General features: G+C 40.1%; 1 protein-coding gene across 1 annotated transcript in view; it reads right to left on the bottom strand.

The window, feature by feature from the left end:
* IPO11 (importin 11) overlaps nucleotides 1–17364 on the bottom strand; it is a 230789-nt gene that overhangs the window by 120366 nt on the left and 93059 nt on the right. The window contains exons 20-21 of the mRNA XM_054033042.1: nucleotides 10729–10844; nucleotides 9814–9890 (exon numbers count right to left, since the gene is read on the bottom strand). Coding sequence (XP_053889017.1) covers nucleotides 9814–9890; nucleotides 10729–10844 — 193 coding nt within the window. The remainder of the gene's footprint in view (nucleotides 1–9813; nucleotides 9891–10728; nucleotides 10845–17364) is intronic.

The following is a 17364-nucleotide window of genomic DNA, read 5'->3' on the forward strand; positions in this document are numbered from 1 at the left end:
CAATTCTCCCCCAAGGAATTCAGTCACAAATTTAATTAACGCATTATTTTTTTAACGAGCATCATCAGTGTGGAAGCATGTCCTCTGCAACAGTGGCTGAAGCATGAAGGGGCATACGAATGTTTAGCATATTTGGCACACAAATACCTTGCAATGCTGGCTACAAAAGTCCCATGTGAACGCCTGTTCTCACTTTCTGGTGACATTGTAAATAAGAAGTAAGCAGAATTATCTCCCGTAAATGTAAACAAACTTGTTTGTCTTAGCGATTGGTTCAATGAGAAGTAGGACTGAGTGGACTTGTAGGCTCTAAAGCTTTATATTGTTTTGTTTTTGAGTGCAGTTATATAACAAAAAAAATCTACAACTGTAAACTGTACTTTCATGATAAATATTGCACTACAGGACTTATGAGGTGAACTGAAAAATACTGTTTATTATTTTTACAGTGCAAATATTTGTAATAAAAAATAATATAAAGTTAACAGAGTACACTTTATATTCTGTGTTGTAATTGAAAACAGTATATTTGAAAGTGTAGAAAAACATTCAAAAATATTTAATAAATGTCAATTGGTATTCTATTGTTTAATAATGCGATTAAAACTGCGATTAATCACAATTAATTTTTAATTAACAATTCTTTTTTTTTTTTTTGAGTTAATCAGATGAGTTAACTGTGATTAATCAACAGCCCTATAATAATCATGCCATAAGGGCACCCTTGCTCCCCTTTTTTAGATTAAGAAAAGCTGTCTAATCTAGTTTACAATAAACAAAAATAACCCGCAAAATGCAGGGGGGAAAAAGCAACAAGGAAAGCACCAAGGCCATGTAGTGTACTATGAGTTTGCTATATCTTCAATCATGAGAAAATTGAGTAGAGGTTGGAAACTATTTCCTTTTATTCCCACGGAACTCTACTTGGGAGGAAAGTGGATCAGTCATAGGTTAAAATAAACCTCATAGATTAGCTAGTTAAATTCCTTCCTTAACCTTCTTCGTCTCTAAAATTCCTTCTACTTTAACTCTATTCTATATAAACATCCCTAAGCTAGAACAAGCATTCTACATGCAACAAATAAAATGAATTTTGGTACAATGTATGGTATTAAACAAGAAACCATTAAAATCTAAGCCACATATTTTCAAAAGAGGCTTTACCAAAAGCCAAACAGCATAAAGTAATGTAGAGAAATACCTGAGAGACAAACAGTGCATGAAATGAATCCTGAATTTCCAATTGGTTTAAGCAGTTCAGGAGGAACAGATAAAAAACTGCTGTCATATGGCTGCTGGCTACACCTGAAGTGTATAAACTGAACCTTAATCTTCAGGGTACAAAAATTCATCTCATGAAAAATTGTAAAGGTCACCCCTAAAACCATAAAATTAATTCTTTAAACTAACGGAAGCTAAAACAGATTAATCATAGTGGGTGGAAATGTTCAGCTCATTGAACACAAGATTACAAGAAAAAAGGAATGGATTTTAAGGTAAAATGAAACCCTGCAACAGAAAAACCAGAATAAAAATTGCCAAGAATTTTACACTACATAGAAAAGTTAGATGCCTGCAAGTCACCCGGGCCTGATGAAATGCATCCTAGAATACTCAAGGAGCTAATAGAGGAGGTATCTGAGCCTCTAGCTATTATCTTTGGAAAGTCATGGGAGACGGGAGAGATTCCGGGAGACTGGAAAAGGGCAAATATAGTGCCCATCTATAAAAAGGGAAATAAAAACAACCCAGGTAACTACAGACCAGTTAGTTTAACTTCTGTGCCAGGGAAGATAATGGAGCAAGTAATTAAGGAAATCGTCTGCCAACACTTGGAAGGTGGTAAGGTGATAGGGAATAGCCAGCATGGATTTGTGAAGAACAAATCATGTCAAACCAATCTGATAGCTTTCTTTGATAGGATAACGAGCCTTGTGGATAAGGGTGAAGCGGTGGATGTGGTATACCTAGACTTTAGTAAGGCATTTGATACGGTCTCGCATGATATTCTTATCGATAAACTAGGCAAATACAAATTAGATGGGGCTACTATAAGGTGGGTGCATAACTGGCTGGAAAATCGTACTCAGAGAGTTGTTATTAATGGTTCCCAATCCTGCTGGAAAGGCGTAACGAGTGGGGTACCGCAGGGGTCTGTTTTGGGACCGGCTCTGTTCAATATCTTCATCAACGACTTAGATATTGGCATAGAAAGTACGCTTATTAAGTTTGCGGATGATACCAAACTGGGAGGGATTGCAACTACTTTGGAGGACAGGGTCATAATTCAAAATGATCTGGACAAATTGGAGAAATGGTCTGAGGTAAACAGGATGAAGTTTAACAAAGACAAATGCAAAGTGCTCCACTTAGGAAGGAAAAATCAATTTCACACATACAGAATGGGAAAAGACTGTCTAGGAAGGAGTACGGCAGAAAGGGATCTAGGGGTTATAGTGGACCACAAGCTAAATATGAGTCAACAGTGTGATGCTGTTGCAAAAAAAGCAAACATGATTCTGGGATGCATTAACAGGTGTGTTGTGAGCAAGACACGAGAAGTCATTCTTCCGCTCTACTCTGCTCTGGTTAGGCCTCAGCTGGAGTATTGTGTCCAGTTCTGGGCACCGCATTTTAAAAAAGATGTGGAGAAACTGGAAAGGGTCCAAAGAAGAGCAACAAGAATGATTAAAGGTCTTGAGAACATGACCTATGAAGGAAGGCTGAAAGAACTGGGTTTGTTTAGTTTGGAAAAGAGAAGACTGAGAGGGGACATGATAGCAGTTTTCAGGTATATAAAAGGGTGTCATAAGGAGGAGGGAGAGAACTTGTTCACCTTAGCCTCTAAGGATAGAACCAGAAACAATGGGTTTAAACTGCAGCAAGGGAGGTCTAGATTGGACATTAGGAAAAAGTTCCTAACTGTCAGGGTGGTTAAACACTGGAACAAATTGCCTAGGGAGGTTGTGGAATCTCCGTCTCTGGAGATATTTAAGAGTAGGTTAGATAAATGTCTATTAGGGATGGTCTAGGCAGTATTTGGTCCTGCCATGCGGGCAGGGGACTGGACTCGATGACCTCTTGAGGTCCCTTCCAGTCCTAGAATCTATGAATCTATGAATCAGTTTCACATTCAAAACTGGCTGTTTCAAGAAAAACAGTTCATTTGCTCTACTTGTTCATTCCTTCAGTCTGAACTGCCAAATATACAGTAAAATGGTATATGCACTGTATCAGTGTGTCCTTAATCTTCTGTCAAAGCTGTTTTATTTGTTAATATATAGAAACACTTGCAGAAATCATTTCTGATTGATTCAATTTGACAACCATATAAAATCCTGTAATTGTTTTTCACGGCAATTACATGAAATGATTACTGAAAGCTATCACACACTATAGGTTATAAATACACAGACATACACACAAATGTATCATGAGTAGAAGCATTGAGATCTGAGATTTTTATAATTCTTCCTCATCCCTTCCCTGCATCTTCTCAAGGAAAGTGGAGAATCTTAGAAACAGGTCTTTCTACAGATTTTTCAGTGGGGAAATAGTAAACTTTAATTTCAAGAAAAAAAGATAAAGGCGGCCTATAGTTAAGAACTTTGTGACATCTAAATCAATGCATATTTGTTTTCTTGAGTCTGCAAGTCAAAAATAATGCAATATCTTTCCTAAATCACTATAGTAGCATTTAGAGAAGTGTGATCATCCGAACTTAAAAGTTTAATCATCAGTAACAATGACCCTCACTATTTATAGCAACAAAGAGGAGCTTCCATTAGCCCAGTGAAACCTCTCTTTCTCAGCCAGTGCTTGATAGGGGGTCCAGTTTGAAACTTTATCACTTCCTCTGGATTCCCAAACTTAATCTCGTCAATAACCTCTACAATCGTTTATTTCAAGATGTGGGACAGTGCCTTGGCACAACAACCTACATAGAATAATACAAGTCACCACTGTTCCACTGGAAGTGAACACTAGTGCTACTTGTACTAAAAGTCTAATGCTACTAGCATTTCAAAGGTTAAACGTTGGAATCACTGCTAACATATTATCAATGTGGTATATGAAAATGTAGATTCACTAGAACAACTGGCACATATGCAAGGAGATATTACATCTTCTTAGTTATTCATTCTATGTCCACCTATGTCTACTTATAATGTAGGCAAACATATTTCCCAACAACGTTGACATGAATAAGATGACAGAAGCCACAGAGGCAAAACACAACCAAGTCTGCCCCCATCCCAAGGAATCAAAAGCTGGTGTCACTCTGTCTATAAACATGAGTCTCACAAATGTACTGCTTAACAGTAAAATCACATCAATCTCAGCTGAGACCTTTGATATGAGAAAATTACATATCACTGATTCTATGCCGTTGTCTTCTCTTTATCTTCCTACAAATAGGAAATCATTACATCATGTTCCCCATCAGTCTTTTACCTCAACAGACTGGAAGCACGGAGAATGTGGTACAGCTCTTTCCAGCCTTCTCCACACTGTTTCTGATTCTTCCACAAAGAACAGAAAGGACAAAGGAAAAGAAGAAAAAGACTACATGAAGGAAAAAAAGATAAGGAAAGGAGACAAGGGGCTGGGCTACACTGGGGGGGGAATCGATCTAAGATACGCAACTTCAGCTACAAGAATAGCATAGCTGAAGTCGACGTATGTTAGATCGACTTGCCTCCTGTCCTCACGGCGCGGGATCGATGGCTGCGGCTCCCCTGTCGACTCCGCTTCCGCCTCTCGCTCTGGTGGAGTTCCGGAGTCGACGGGGAGCGCGTTCGGGGATCGATTTATCGCATCTAGATGAGACGCGATAAATCGATCCCCGATAGATGAATTGCTACCCGCCAATCCGGCGGGTAGTGAAGACGTACCCAAGGAGTCACCGCCCTGTTACACCAAGAGAAATGAGAGAGAACTCAGGGACATTAGTCTCAATCAGAAGATCGGCCCTCCAGATTCCAGCAAGGAAGTCCTATCGTCCCTCCTTTCTCTCCCACAGCCCTTCTTCCTGACCCAAGCAATTTCTCTCTCCCCTCTTTCTATATTGCTGCAGCCAAAAGTGCAACTCTTTTTCACTGGAAGAATTCCAATCCACCAGCTCAGTAGTAGCCCCTACTGGCAATCATATCTATTGCACTTGCTTGTGATTGATATGTATTTTATCCTCCGCCCAACTTAACTGCCCAATACACGTATTCTCCCAACAAAGAGCAACACAACTCTCCATGTGCCTGCTGTGGACATGTCCACTGCCCCTGTGTTCAGAGACCAAAAAGGAAGGCTTTTCTATATCACTGAAATCCCTGAAATTTTAGGTACCCAGTCTCTCTGCCCCTGCCAAGTCCCTTATTCTGCTGGGTTCCATGACCTCACTGAATACACAGGTACGTCTGTTAACCAAGGATTGTTTTTACCTTGGAGGTCTTCAACTTCTTTTACTTTCAGATGATAAATGCTATATAAAACCCTATATTTTAACTGAATACCTCAAAGCATTCCTTACTGAAGAGATCACAACCATCTAAAGATACTCTCCCCATGTCCTGCCACCTATGCTTCCTACTATCATCATTCTCCCACCCTAGCCAAAGTGTATAAAGATCAATGCTACCACACTACTAAAATTGGTCTCACAAACTGTGAATCACCTTCAGGGTCAGAGAAATTATGATAAGATATCAGCGGAAGCTCTAGAAGAGTAGGAGGATAACAATCATCAGAATAGGCTCTGGGAATATCATTGTCAGACCTATTACCTCTTCTGGTTTGGAAGCCAAAAGTGCATTTGAGAGGCAGACTCCTGATCAATCCACAGTGACATTCTACCTGCTTGATGATATTCTGGGATTAAACCAGGATATTTTCTGTCTCTAAGGACTTGGAGAATAAGTACTTCATAATCCTAGGAGCCAGATGCAGCCACTCCCACCTCAGATTCTCAATGGCTTGTCCTCTATGAACAAGCTTCTAATGGTCAATACTGTATCTCTCTACTCCATAACTGTAACAGTGTGACGGGATCCCCGGGGTGCAATCTAGGACTGTGGGACCGCTGTGCCCCCTTAACTCACTAATCTGGGATGTCTCTCACAATGCCTTACTAGTGATAGGCAGCAAACCCCTCCAGGTGCTACCACCATTCAGTACAACTGCATGTGGAAACCCGCACCCAGCTAGATTGCATGATTGCTCCCAGCACCACTTACAAATCACACAGAGAAAGGCACCAGCTAAATCTCCCCAGCTCCCAGCACTGTACCACAGGAATACACCATTTTACACTGCTAAAACCCTTTCTTGAGCAAGGTAAGTTTATTAATTGGTTCACCACTTCATCAATGGAAAGTAAACATACACCAGCCTTTGTAACCTGAGCAAATTTACCAAGCACTTCAGTCAAACTCACTGGTAAGGATAAACATCCGAGTAAAAACTTTTGTAATCAATAAACTTAAAGAAGTAGCCGTGTTAGTCTGTATCAGCAAAAAGAACAAGGAGTACTTGTGGCACCTTAGAGACTAAAAACTATTTATTCTCCCCCCTACTGTTACTCACACCTTCTTGTCAACTGTTGGAAATGGGCCATCCCGATTAGCACTACAAATGTTTTTTTTCTCCTGCTGATAGTAGCCCACCTTAACTGATTACTCTCGTTAGAGTTAGTATGGCAACACCCATTTTTTCATGTCCTCTGTGTATATATATCTTCCTACTGTATTTTCCACTGCATGCATCTGATGAAGTGGGTTTTAGCCCACAAAAGCTTATGCTCAAATAAATTTTTTAGTCTCTAAGGTGCCACAAGTACTCCTCTTTTTTTTTTTTTTTTTAAGATTTTAAGTGATTATAAGTGATAGGCAAAAGTCAGAGTAGTTACCAAAGGAAAATAAAAGATAAGCACACAGTCTAAATTCTCAACCTTATTAGACTAGGCAATATCTAGACTAAGCAGTTTTTCTCACCCCACTCGATACTGCAGGTTGGTTACAGTCTTTCGTATGCAGCCTCTCCCTGTTAGCCTGAATTTAAGATACGTGGAAGGGCAACGCAGCATAACTATGAAAATCATGACCACTTGGACAATACTATGTTAGTAAATTTATACCCAAAAAGAGATGTTCAAAAGGTATAGAAGGAAGATTAACAGGAAGTGTCTAGCAATTGCAAAGATGGACATGTAAATCTGAAGTTAAATACTGAACCATCTACAAAAACTTGGTTCTTTGTAATTGCAGTACTTTTCCTTGAAGCACAATTTTGGTCATTAGTATTAAGATACATGGGAAGATCATGGGAGAGGGACTAGTTAAGCCTGCCTACTATGAGGAACACTTCTCATTAACCTTCATAATAAAATATGAAGTACTGAAATTAATCTTAGAAAATATGATAAATGTTCGTGACCAATTCAGAAATGTTAACTTCTACATTTTCTGTTATGATTTAAAATTTTTCCTCTGAAAAATCCATTTGCTATAGCAATTAGTTCATCAATCTCCAAAGCACATAAAAGTGCAGCAAATAATTAAAGGAAGGCAAAAAAATATTTGCATAACAAATATTACTGTGTACAGTGTGGTAACACACGCAAAACTACCTCCACCAAACAAGGACATTCCACCAGAGAAGTAGATCATATCGTGGAATGGGTCACCCAAATACTCCAAGAGAACCTGCTTCAGTACAGAAATAAAACCCCCTCGGACCACATACCCTAGTTGTCACCTACCACCCCACGGTGGAACCCATATGGGGTATCAAACAACTACAACCCATACTCGATGGGGACCCCATCCTGAAAGAAATCTTTCTTGAACCCCCTCTTCTGGCCTTCAACAACCCCTAAACCTCTCCAAGCTCACCATCAGAAGCAAGCTCCCCACAGACCAGGACACACCAACTCAAAGCAGCATCAGATCCTGCTAGAACAACAGATGCAAAATCTGCAGACACATTTCCATTGCTACAATTATCAACATTCCCCACAACACATCTTTCAAGATTCATGGATCCAACACATGCCTATCACAACATGTGGTGTACCTCAGCCAGTGTATTAAATGCCCCAATAGCAACATGGGTGAAACCAGACAAACACTATGCTCTCAAATGAACTCAAACAAGAAAATGATAAAAGACAAAAACACCACATCACCTGTGGGTGAACACTTTTCACAAAGCGATCATTCTGTATCTGCTATCAGTCCTCATCCTCAAAGGAAATCTGCACATTATTTTCAAAAGACAAAACCTGGGGGCTTAAATTCATAACTGTGCTAGACACTAAAAATCATGGATTGAATAGAGACACTGGATTTATGGCTTATTACTACAATGTATAACTAGGGCACTACCAAATTCATGGCTGTGAAAAATGCATCACGGACCGTGAAATCTGGTCTTTTGTGTACTTTCACCCTATACTATACAGATTTCGGGGGAGGAAGGAAGGGAGGGGACCAGCGTTTCTCAAACAGGGGGTCCCGACCCAAAAGAGGGTCATGGGGGAGGGGGAGGGTCGCAAGGTTATTGTAGGTGGGTTGCAGTATTGTCACCCTTACTCCTACGTTGCTTTTAGAGCTGGGTGGTCAGACAGCGGTGGCTGCTGGCCAGGCAACCAGCTCTGAAGGCAGCACCCGCTAGCAGCAGTGCAGAAGTAAGTATGGCAATACCATATCATGCCACCCTTACTTCTGCGCTGCTGCCTTCAGAGTTGGGTCAGGACCCTTACTGTTACAACACCATGAAATTTTAGATTTAAATATCTGAACTCATGAAATTTACAATTTTTAAAATCCTATGACTTTGAAATTGACCAAAATGAACCATGAATTTGGTAGGCCCTATGTATAACCCACTAACAACTCCCCTTCCAGCTGTTTACCCTCCTCCTTCCTTTTCAATTATAATTTGAAAATTTACTACTTGAATATTAATTATTTGGAATGGAGCCATTAATTCTTTATGTTCTTCAGAGTAGCAAGTAGGATTATTATCTAATTAAGCAAGTAGAATAGTCAGCTATTCTCTACACACAAACGCAATGTTATTATTTGATTTCGTGTTAAGCTTTGAGGGGCTTTTATAAAATCAGTGACTGTGCAGTCTTAATGGAACACTATGAAGTCCAACTCAGTTGATTCTTTTTTTGCAATAAGTAAGCAAATAAACTATATATAGATGAATTTCATTTCCAAAATTAATTGTCAAATAGCACTCAGCTGCTAAGCAACTTCAGTTAGTTCTACATTTTAATAGCACTTATACTGCATGTATGAATATACATCATATAGTCTCCAAACATAAGACCCACGGAATCTTTTGTGAAACATATGCCTCCAAGAACATGCAGCCTCATAAATAAAAATTACACCATGGAGAATAAACAGATATTTGTGCAGAGATACCTATCGAAATTAGCCTACCAACCAGCAAATATTTTGGATGACATTCTGGACTCATTAAAGTCAATGGCAAATCTCCAATTGACTTCAACTGGTCCGGAATGTCACCCTTTGTCTTTAAGTAAAAAACAGTCCATTAATAAAAAGCATCATCTCCAGTTTGTTTCTTTGCCTTTTTAAGTACAAAGCACTTAAAATGTTGATTTATTTAAACACAATCGGGGTACAAGAAAATAGGAAATTCTTTAAGTTACTCAAAGCTCGTTCAAGCATTTTTAATAGTAAGAATTTTGATCTCAACTTCTTACTGCCTTAGTTATTTTATTACTAGAACATGAACAACGTTGTTAGTATAGAAAACAGAATCCTTATTATTAAGACTCACCAAGAAGGGCCGACATATTCTGAAAGATTCGCAGCAGCTCAGGAGTAAGACATGGGCTATTCTCCAATGTCACTAACCTAAGAGTAGATTAATTAAAACATTGTTTACATTTAGTTCCCTGTTTTGCATAATAAACATGTTAAGAGGAACAATTTTGACAAGTATAAAAATATTGTAATATTCTAGTATCAATATAAAATCTCTTCAAATGAAGAATGCCACAATTATTTGAAATTATTATCTTTCAAAATGGTATTTCCCACACTGCTGGTCTGTGGAATACTTGCTGGTCCTGTCATCTCAAAAGAATGGGGGAAAGAAGCAAACATTTTTATGCCTCTCTATTTTTATTTTTAAATGATGTCTGTTTGAAGCTGCTCAGATGTTTGGAATGTTCAAAGTATCCATACGGGAGGTGGATTAATGGGCAGAGTGCAGGTAAGGTGGATAAAATTGCATGCTACATGCATCAAGACAACATACTAGCATTCTAGACCTCTAAGAAATTTCAGAGTCACCAGTTAAAGAAACCTATGCTACAGAAATATCTCCCTTTTCCCTCAAAATATTGTTCTGAGGTGTAATAGCCTGCATTGTGACAATCAGGTGAGAGCAGACTACATTCATCATTCTATGTTCCAACTTATAATTCCTGTGGGTGAATAATCAGTGAAATTTTGCATTATGTTTATAAGCAAAGCACATGATTAAAAAAACACTACATGCTCAGATAGTCAAACCTCCACTGGTCAAAGCAGCAATAGCCCATAATTTGCTTGATCCTAAATCTGAGCTTGCCACGTGGTCAGTTTAGTGTACATATTACATATATGTTTCTAAGCAAGTCACTTTTTTTGTAGTAGTGATAAAAATATTAATATGCATTTATCTGCTGAGCAAAGTTCTTCCACTTACCATAATTCCAAGCCATCTTCCAGAAGATAAACATGAGGAGGCTGGGAAACATCTGTACTTAGCTGAATAATGGGAAGTAAGAAAGGGTAGAGGTTCTTGCTGTCTGCTCCTAATCCCTGCAGGAGGGATAAACAAAACAATATAAAACAATTTAAAAAAAAATCTGATCTGAAACAGAAAATTTAAGGTATTTTCTTTTTAGGCCACACCTATTTTCTACCATTACTCATTACACCAATGAAGTCAGCTGGATTTCATTTTTACAATTAGTAATGGAACACAACAAATTCTAGCATACTGGCACTAAAAATAAAACCATAAGCCTAGCACACACAGTCACTACATTTTTATGCCACATATTACACTAGAGCACATATATATAAAACCATACACTTTAAAATGACTAGGGCAATAGGCATATCAGCAAACCAACTTAGACTTTCATTTCTTAGGGAAAACTGATTGAGATTTGTCTTTAGACCCATTCAGGTTTATCTTTAAACCCACTGGGAGAGTAGAAGCAGCAGCATTTGGGGATGGACTGTTTTCTTCTCTTTGAGGTGAACATACGAGAAAATAAAAACTAATGGATTGGTAAGGAAGAGAGGCTGGGGTTTCACAGCACCTCCCATCTAAGGCCTTGGCTACACTTGCAAGTTACAGCGCTGTAAAGCCTCCCCCAGCGCTGTAACTCTCTCCCCGTCCACACTGGCAGGGCACTTGTAGCACTGTATCTCCCTGGGTACACCGCTGCAGGTACTCCACATCTCCAAGAGGAATAACAGCTGCAGCGGAGTGGCTACAACTCACAGGTGTGAGTGTAAACGCTGTACTAATCACCTTGTCAAGTGGCCAATCCTCTCCATTGTTGTGACCGGCTGCAGGAATGCAGAAGTGCCGGTTTCAAAGCTCCTACTGCAGAGAAAAGCAAACAATTTGCAGCTTGCTTTGAGTAAGTAAATGAATGAGCAGGGGGCCGGGAGTTCAGAACTTGCAAAATAGAGAGCTAACATGCTCCAAAAAGCACTCTCTCTCCCCCCACACTCCCTGTCACAATCCACCCCCCCCATTTTGAAAAGCACGTTGCAGCCACATGAATGCTGGGATAGCTGCCCATAATGCACCGCTCCCAACACAGCTAAAAATGTTACAAGTGTGGCCACAACACTGCGCTGGCAGCTGTCAGTGTGGATACACTGCAGCGCTTTTCCCTACTCAGCTGTACGAGACAGGTTTACCTCACAGCGCTGTATAGCTGCAAGTGTAGCCAAGGCCTAAGTCTGCAGTTAATCATGTGAGTCAGGATAGGGCCTAAGACAGACTCTGGTGCTTGCTAGAGCAACATCAGCAGAAGGATTTCAAACCAGACTTTGGAACTATATGACTAATGATATACACACTAAAATATATCAATTGTATACAGCAAGTAAATATAAATATTATATCACTCCTGATCCTCTTCAAATATTTTGAGGACAGTAAAATGGTGAAAAGATTGCAAAACTGATTATGAACAGTATACACATTTTAAAATCATTTCAATGTCAATCATGCTTTCTCTAGAAAAACTTTAGAGTAGCACAGATGGAGCCTATAAATACTTAATGGAAACCAGGAGATAAAACATTTTAAAGGAGGGAAAGGTGTCAAAATTTACTTTGTGGATTTTATCACACCCTAAAGCTTCTGAAATGTTCTTGGAACAGGAAGAATATAAATTCTTCTAACAAGGATTCATATTTATAGTGACATTGATTTTTTTAAAATAACTAATATAAAGAATGACCTCTACATGTGGCTATAAGGCACAGAAAACACACCACACAACCTAACACATCTTTAAATCAATTTAATCTAATCTGGGACTAAGATGCCTTAGTTTTAAACATGGTTATTGTACGTTTTCACTACGAAGCAGAATTAAGAATGTTTGATATAGTAACTCTGCATTTCCATAAACTAATGTTTGGATTTATTTTATGTTTTAATTTTAATCTCAGAAATTCTTTTTTTTGTTATAATTATACCTTGCCTGTAACATATTTTACCCTAAATTACTGCATTGTACTCTCAACCTTAACTCTATCTCAACTGTTCCTTTCTTTGCCTATAAGAAGATATGGAGAGATACCTACTCTGGACTTCCTATTTTCTGATAATAAAGATGAGGTACTATCAGAGATTGAGGTGTCAGAAGACAAGGTGCTTGGAGAAACCAATATTTTGGAAAGTAATAAGTCACCAAGCCAGATGGTATACATCCAAGAGTTTGAAGGAGCTTAAGTATGTAGTGGCTGAAATTCCAACAAATATATGCAATCTCTCATTAAAAACACCTACTGCACCACTGTAGCAAATGCTGTATTTATATTTAAAAAAGAATCTGGGATGAACTGGGAAACTACAGTCCAGTAAATCTTAAATCTGTACCTGATAAACTGGTTGAAACAATAATTAAAATTCAAATAATAGAACACCTCAATCTCTGATAGTACCTCATCTCTATTATCAAGTTACTCCACTCAAGCTAGCCTAGCTCTAGAGAGACCAAACTCTAGAGAGACCAACCACACTGAAAAACAACCATGGCCAGGGCCATGACATTCTGAGGCCCTAAACTATGTCAAGTGTAAGAGGCCCGATAACATTAAAAAAATAATTTATTATTTTCACAGAAAGGACATTTAATATATAAACATGAAAGCTTTATATCTGCATATATAAAGGCAAAGTTGTAAAAATAGAATAATAATCTAACTAAAACATGTGTCTTGCAATATGCCTGTTTACATTATAAAATAATTTCAAATTAACATATTTTGTCTATGATTTCTTAATTAGAAGATATGAAAACTTTATATCTACAGCAACACAAAAGCAGTTATAGTTACAGAGACCAGCTTACTTAATGGAAGTAGTACAACCTACAGTATGTCTGTTTGCACATCACATTAATTTTAACACTGAAATTTAAAACATTTTCTTTCATGATTTTTGGAGAGCAAAGTCATTGATGACGTCCTCAAATGATAAGCTATGGAGTTTGTCACTTTTGATGCACAGAATGCTTAGGGCAGATGTCTGCCTAGAAAATGCTGCAAGAAAACCTCTCTCTCTTCACGTTCGCTTCTCTACCCTCTGTCTCCTCCAGAACCACTAATTAATCTCAAGTAAACACCTCAGGGCCACAGAGTCGTGCATAAAGCTTGTTGTCAAAGAGAAAGAATTTACCAGAAAAAAGACTGGTAATCTCTAGACAGGCATTGAGAAAATGAGGAAAAAATAACCTATATTCAAGCAAAGATAATGAATATTATAGGCCTTAATAGCCTATAAATCATGTATGCAAATAGTTTGAAATAACTAGCTCACCAAGTATTCAGAATATTTTGATACATATGTATATCTTCCTTCCATTCTCTCAAAACCCTTTATTTATCCTTTCATCAGCACTCTCTGATATTTATTGTGAAGGTTCCCGAAACTGACGGAGGGAAGCCAACACAAATTTATCCTCCTCAAGATCCACTTGACCCAAGTCCATAAGACGATCACCTGAAAACTCAATCATGTGAAGCATGGATAGCACATGAAGCAGAAAGCAGTATGCACACTAAAATACACAATTATATGTACGTACATATCAAAAGAAGAAAGAACACACTAACACTTAAGAAAACGAAGAAAAACAGGAGTGAAGGCACTATATGACTAAGCATGCTGGACCATAAATGAAAGATGGTGGCCTTCTGGCTATTACCAGCCAAGGGGGACGCTATATATAACATCACTACTAGGATGAGTCCCATATGAGTATGAGCTTGGCAGGATTGTCTCATGACACTGCCGTCTCCGACCTCACAATTTTCCCGATTTTATCAGCAGTGAGATTATTTATTTATTTAAATACGTTATGAAGGCACAGTCAGAATTTTACCAGTAACAGCTGGCCAACAAAACACTGTCTTAGGAGACTGATAGCAGACTTACTCATAGAAATACTAATTTTACAAGTGCAATTATCGTTTTTTTCTCAGCCCTGGCCTCCCACCTGTCAATAATGAACAATTAGTGAAGGGTAAGGGAGGTTAAGGATATTTGTGTAGCCAGATGTGTATATTTTTGTCATATTTGAATGCAAATGTCTATATTTAGAAAGAATCTTCTTTTTCCCATATCTCATTTATCAACCAATTTTGCTAAAATTTGAAATGGAGTCAGTTTTTTATTTTTTATAGGCCCCTCATGTTGAGAGGCCCTAAATTGTAGAGTAGTTATCTTATGCCTTAATCTGGCCCTGACTAGCGCTACATAAAGGAATTTAATAAGCAGCAAAGAGTGATTGGATTAGCAGCTGTTGAGCTGCTATAACTTGAGCTACATTACTAGCTTGACAATAAGCAGCATTTGAGTTTCAACCCATCCCCCTAACAGGCCAACATAAAGCACCATTTAACTCACTTTAGAGATTTTTGTTTGTAGATGGGAGTTAGACTAAGGGCAAATTAAAGCTCAAGCTAATTGTAGCCAATTAGTTCATTTTATCCATTTATCATTATGTTATTTAGTATTATGATCAACTCATATGCTATTTCATATATAATCAATGTTTGCTAAATAGATTTAAATTGCAATCTTATGTATAAGATTGACAAGCATTTAGGAATGATGAGTGTGTATTAGGTACATAAGTAAAACATGGCTGGAATGCAAAGCCAATAGGTTGAGGCATGTAAGATTTTAGCTTGGCCATACTGGGGCGTAGGCTTAAGAATGTTTGACATGACCTAGGACTAACCCTATGCTAGTAGGGTTACAAGGTTACTGTAAAACAGTGGCTCTCAAACTTTCCAGACTACTGTACCCCTTTCAGAAGTCTGATTGTCTTGCATACCACCAAGTTTCACCTTACTTAAAAACTACTTGCTTACTAAATAAGACATAAAAATACAAAAGTGTCACAGCACACTGTTACTGACAAATTGCTTACTTCTCATTTTTACCATATAATTATAAAATAAATTGGAATATAAATACTGTACTTACATTTCAGTGTATAGTACGTAGAGCAACATAAACAAGTAACTGTATGAAATTTTACTCTGTACTGACTTCACTAGTACTTTTTCTATTGCCTGTTGTAAAACTAGATAATATCTAGATGCAGGCCTGCACAACATGCGGCCCGGGGGCCACATGTGGCCCGCCTGGGCTCACTGTGCGGCCCGCGGGGGTTGAGTAGGTGGGCTCACTGTGCGGCCCGCAGGGGGGTGAGTAGGCAAGCGGTGGGTGAAGGGGGGGGGCTGAGTAGGCGAGCAGGCAGGGAGTGACTAGGTGAGCCAGGGGAGGGGGGCTGAGGAGGCAAGCAGTGAATCAGTGGCTGACCTGTTCTACTGATCTGGTCTGGCTCCCATCCCCTCTCTCAGGGCCAGCTCCAGGCACCAGCAAAACAAGCAGGTGCTTGGGGCGGCATATTTCTAGGGGCAGCATTCTGGCGCCGGCCATCATAGGCGCCAACTCCGAGGCATGGGGAAAAAGTGCCCCCGCTGCCCCAGCTCTCCTCCGCTTGCTCCCCTGAGCGCACCGCCGCCACTCCGCTTCTCCCCCTTCCCTCCCAGGCTTGCCGCAGGCGAAACAGCTGTTTCATGCAGCAAGGCTGGGAGGGAGGACAAGCCGAGTGGCGGGGCGCTTGGGGGAGGCAGCGGTGGTGGTGGAGCAGAGGTGAGCTGGAGCGGGGAGTGGTTCCTCTACCCCCCGTTACTGCCTGCACCCCTCCACCCTAGCTCCCCTCTGCTCCGCTTGCTCCCCTGAACGCGCCGCTGCTCTGCTTCTCCGCCCTCCCTCGCCTGAGAGGGAGGGGGGGGAAGCGGAACGGCAGCACACCAGTGGGAGCAGGCGGAGCGGAGGTGAGCTAGGGCGGGAGGTCACGGGGGACCTGCAGGAAGCAATGGTGTGGGGGAAATGCAGTATGCCGGGGGAGGAGGCGTGTCTGGGGATTTGAAGAAGGGGTTCCGAAGGGGTGGAGTTGGGGCGGGGCCGGGGGCAGAGGGGCACAAAAAAAGGGGGGGGGAGCGGCCAAAAATTTTTTTGCTTGGGGTGGCAAAAATCCTAGAGCCGGCCCTGCCCTCTCTAAGAGTTGCAGCTGTCTGGAGGTGCCTGCCTTCCACGCCTTCCTCATTCACACCTCATTCATTCAACAGGGCAATTGATTACAAAGTGGGGGTAAGATCTTATTCTACTTCTAGCAAAAAGACATTTTTCTTTTACCTTAATTATACTACCTTAGGGGCCCGCTATAACAAATTACCGAGGTTCAATACTGCTGTTTCAGTGGGGTGGCGCTGGGGAAGGAGAGTTTGTTTCTGTGTGGTGTGTGGCGCCAGGGGGGTGTTGTGTTTCGGGGGGGCTGGGTAGCGCTGGGGAGGGGAGGTTGGCAGCGCTTGGGGGGTTTCGGCCCTCAGCTGTTTTCTTTGGAGTAATATGGCCCTCGCCGCTTTACGAGTTGTGCAGGCCTGATCTAGATGAGTGGGAGGGATAAAGCGATCATCCCAGAAAATTGGATGGGGGGAGGGGGGGTTAGTTTGTTTTCTGCTGCTGAAGGTTAACAGGAAAACCGCAGCAGTCAACGGGCTTTGC

Source organism: Malaclemys terrapin, chromosome 6, assembly GCF_027887155.1.
Source record: "Malaclemys terrapin pileata isolate rMalTer1 chromosome 6, rMalTer1.hap1, whole genome shotgun sequence".
NCBI lineage: Eukaryota > Metazoa > Chordata > Testudines > Emydidae > Malaclemys > Malaclemys terrapin.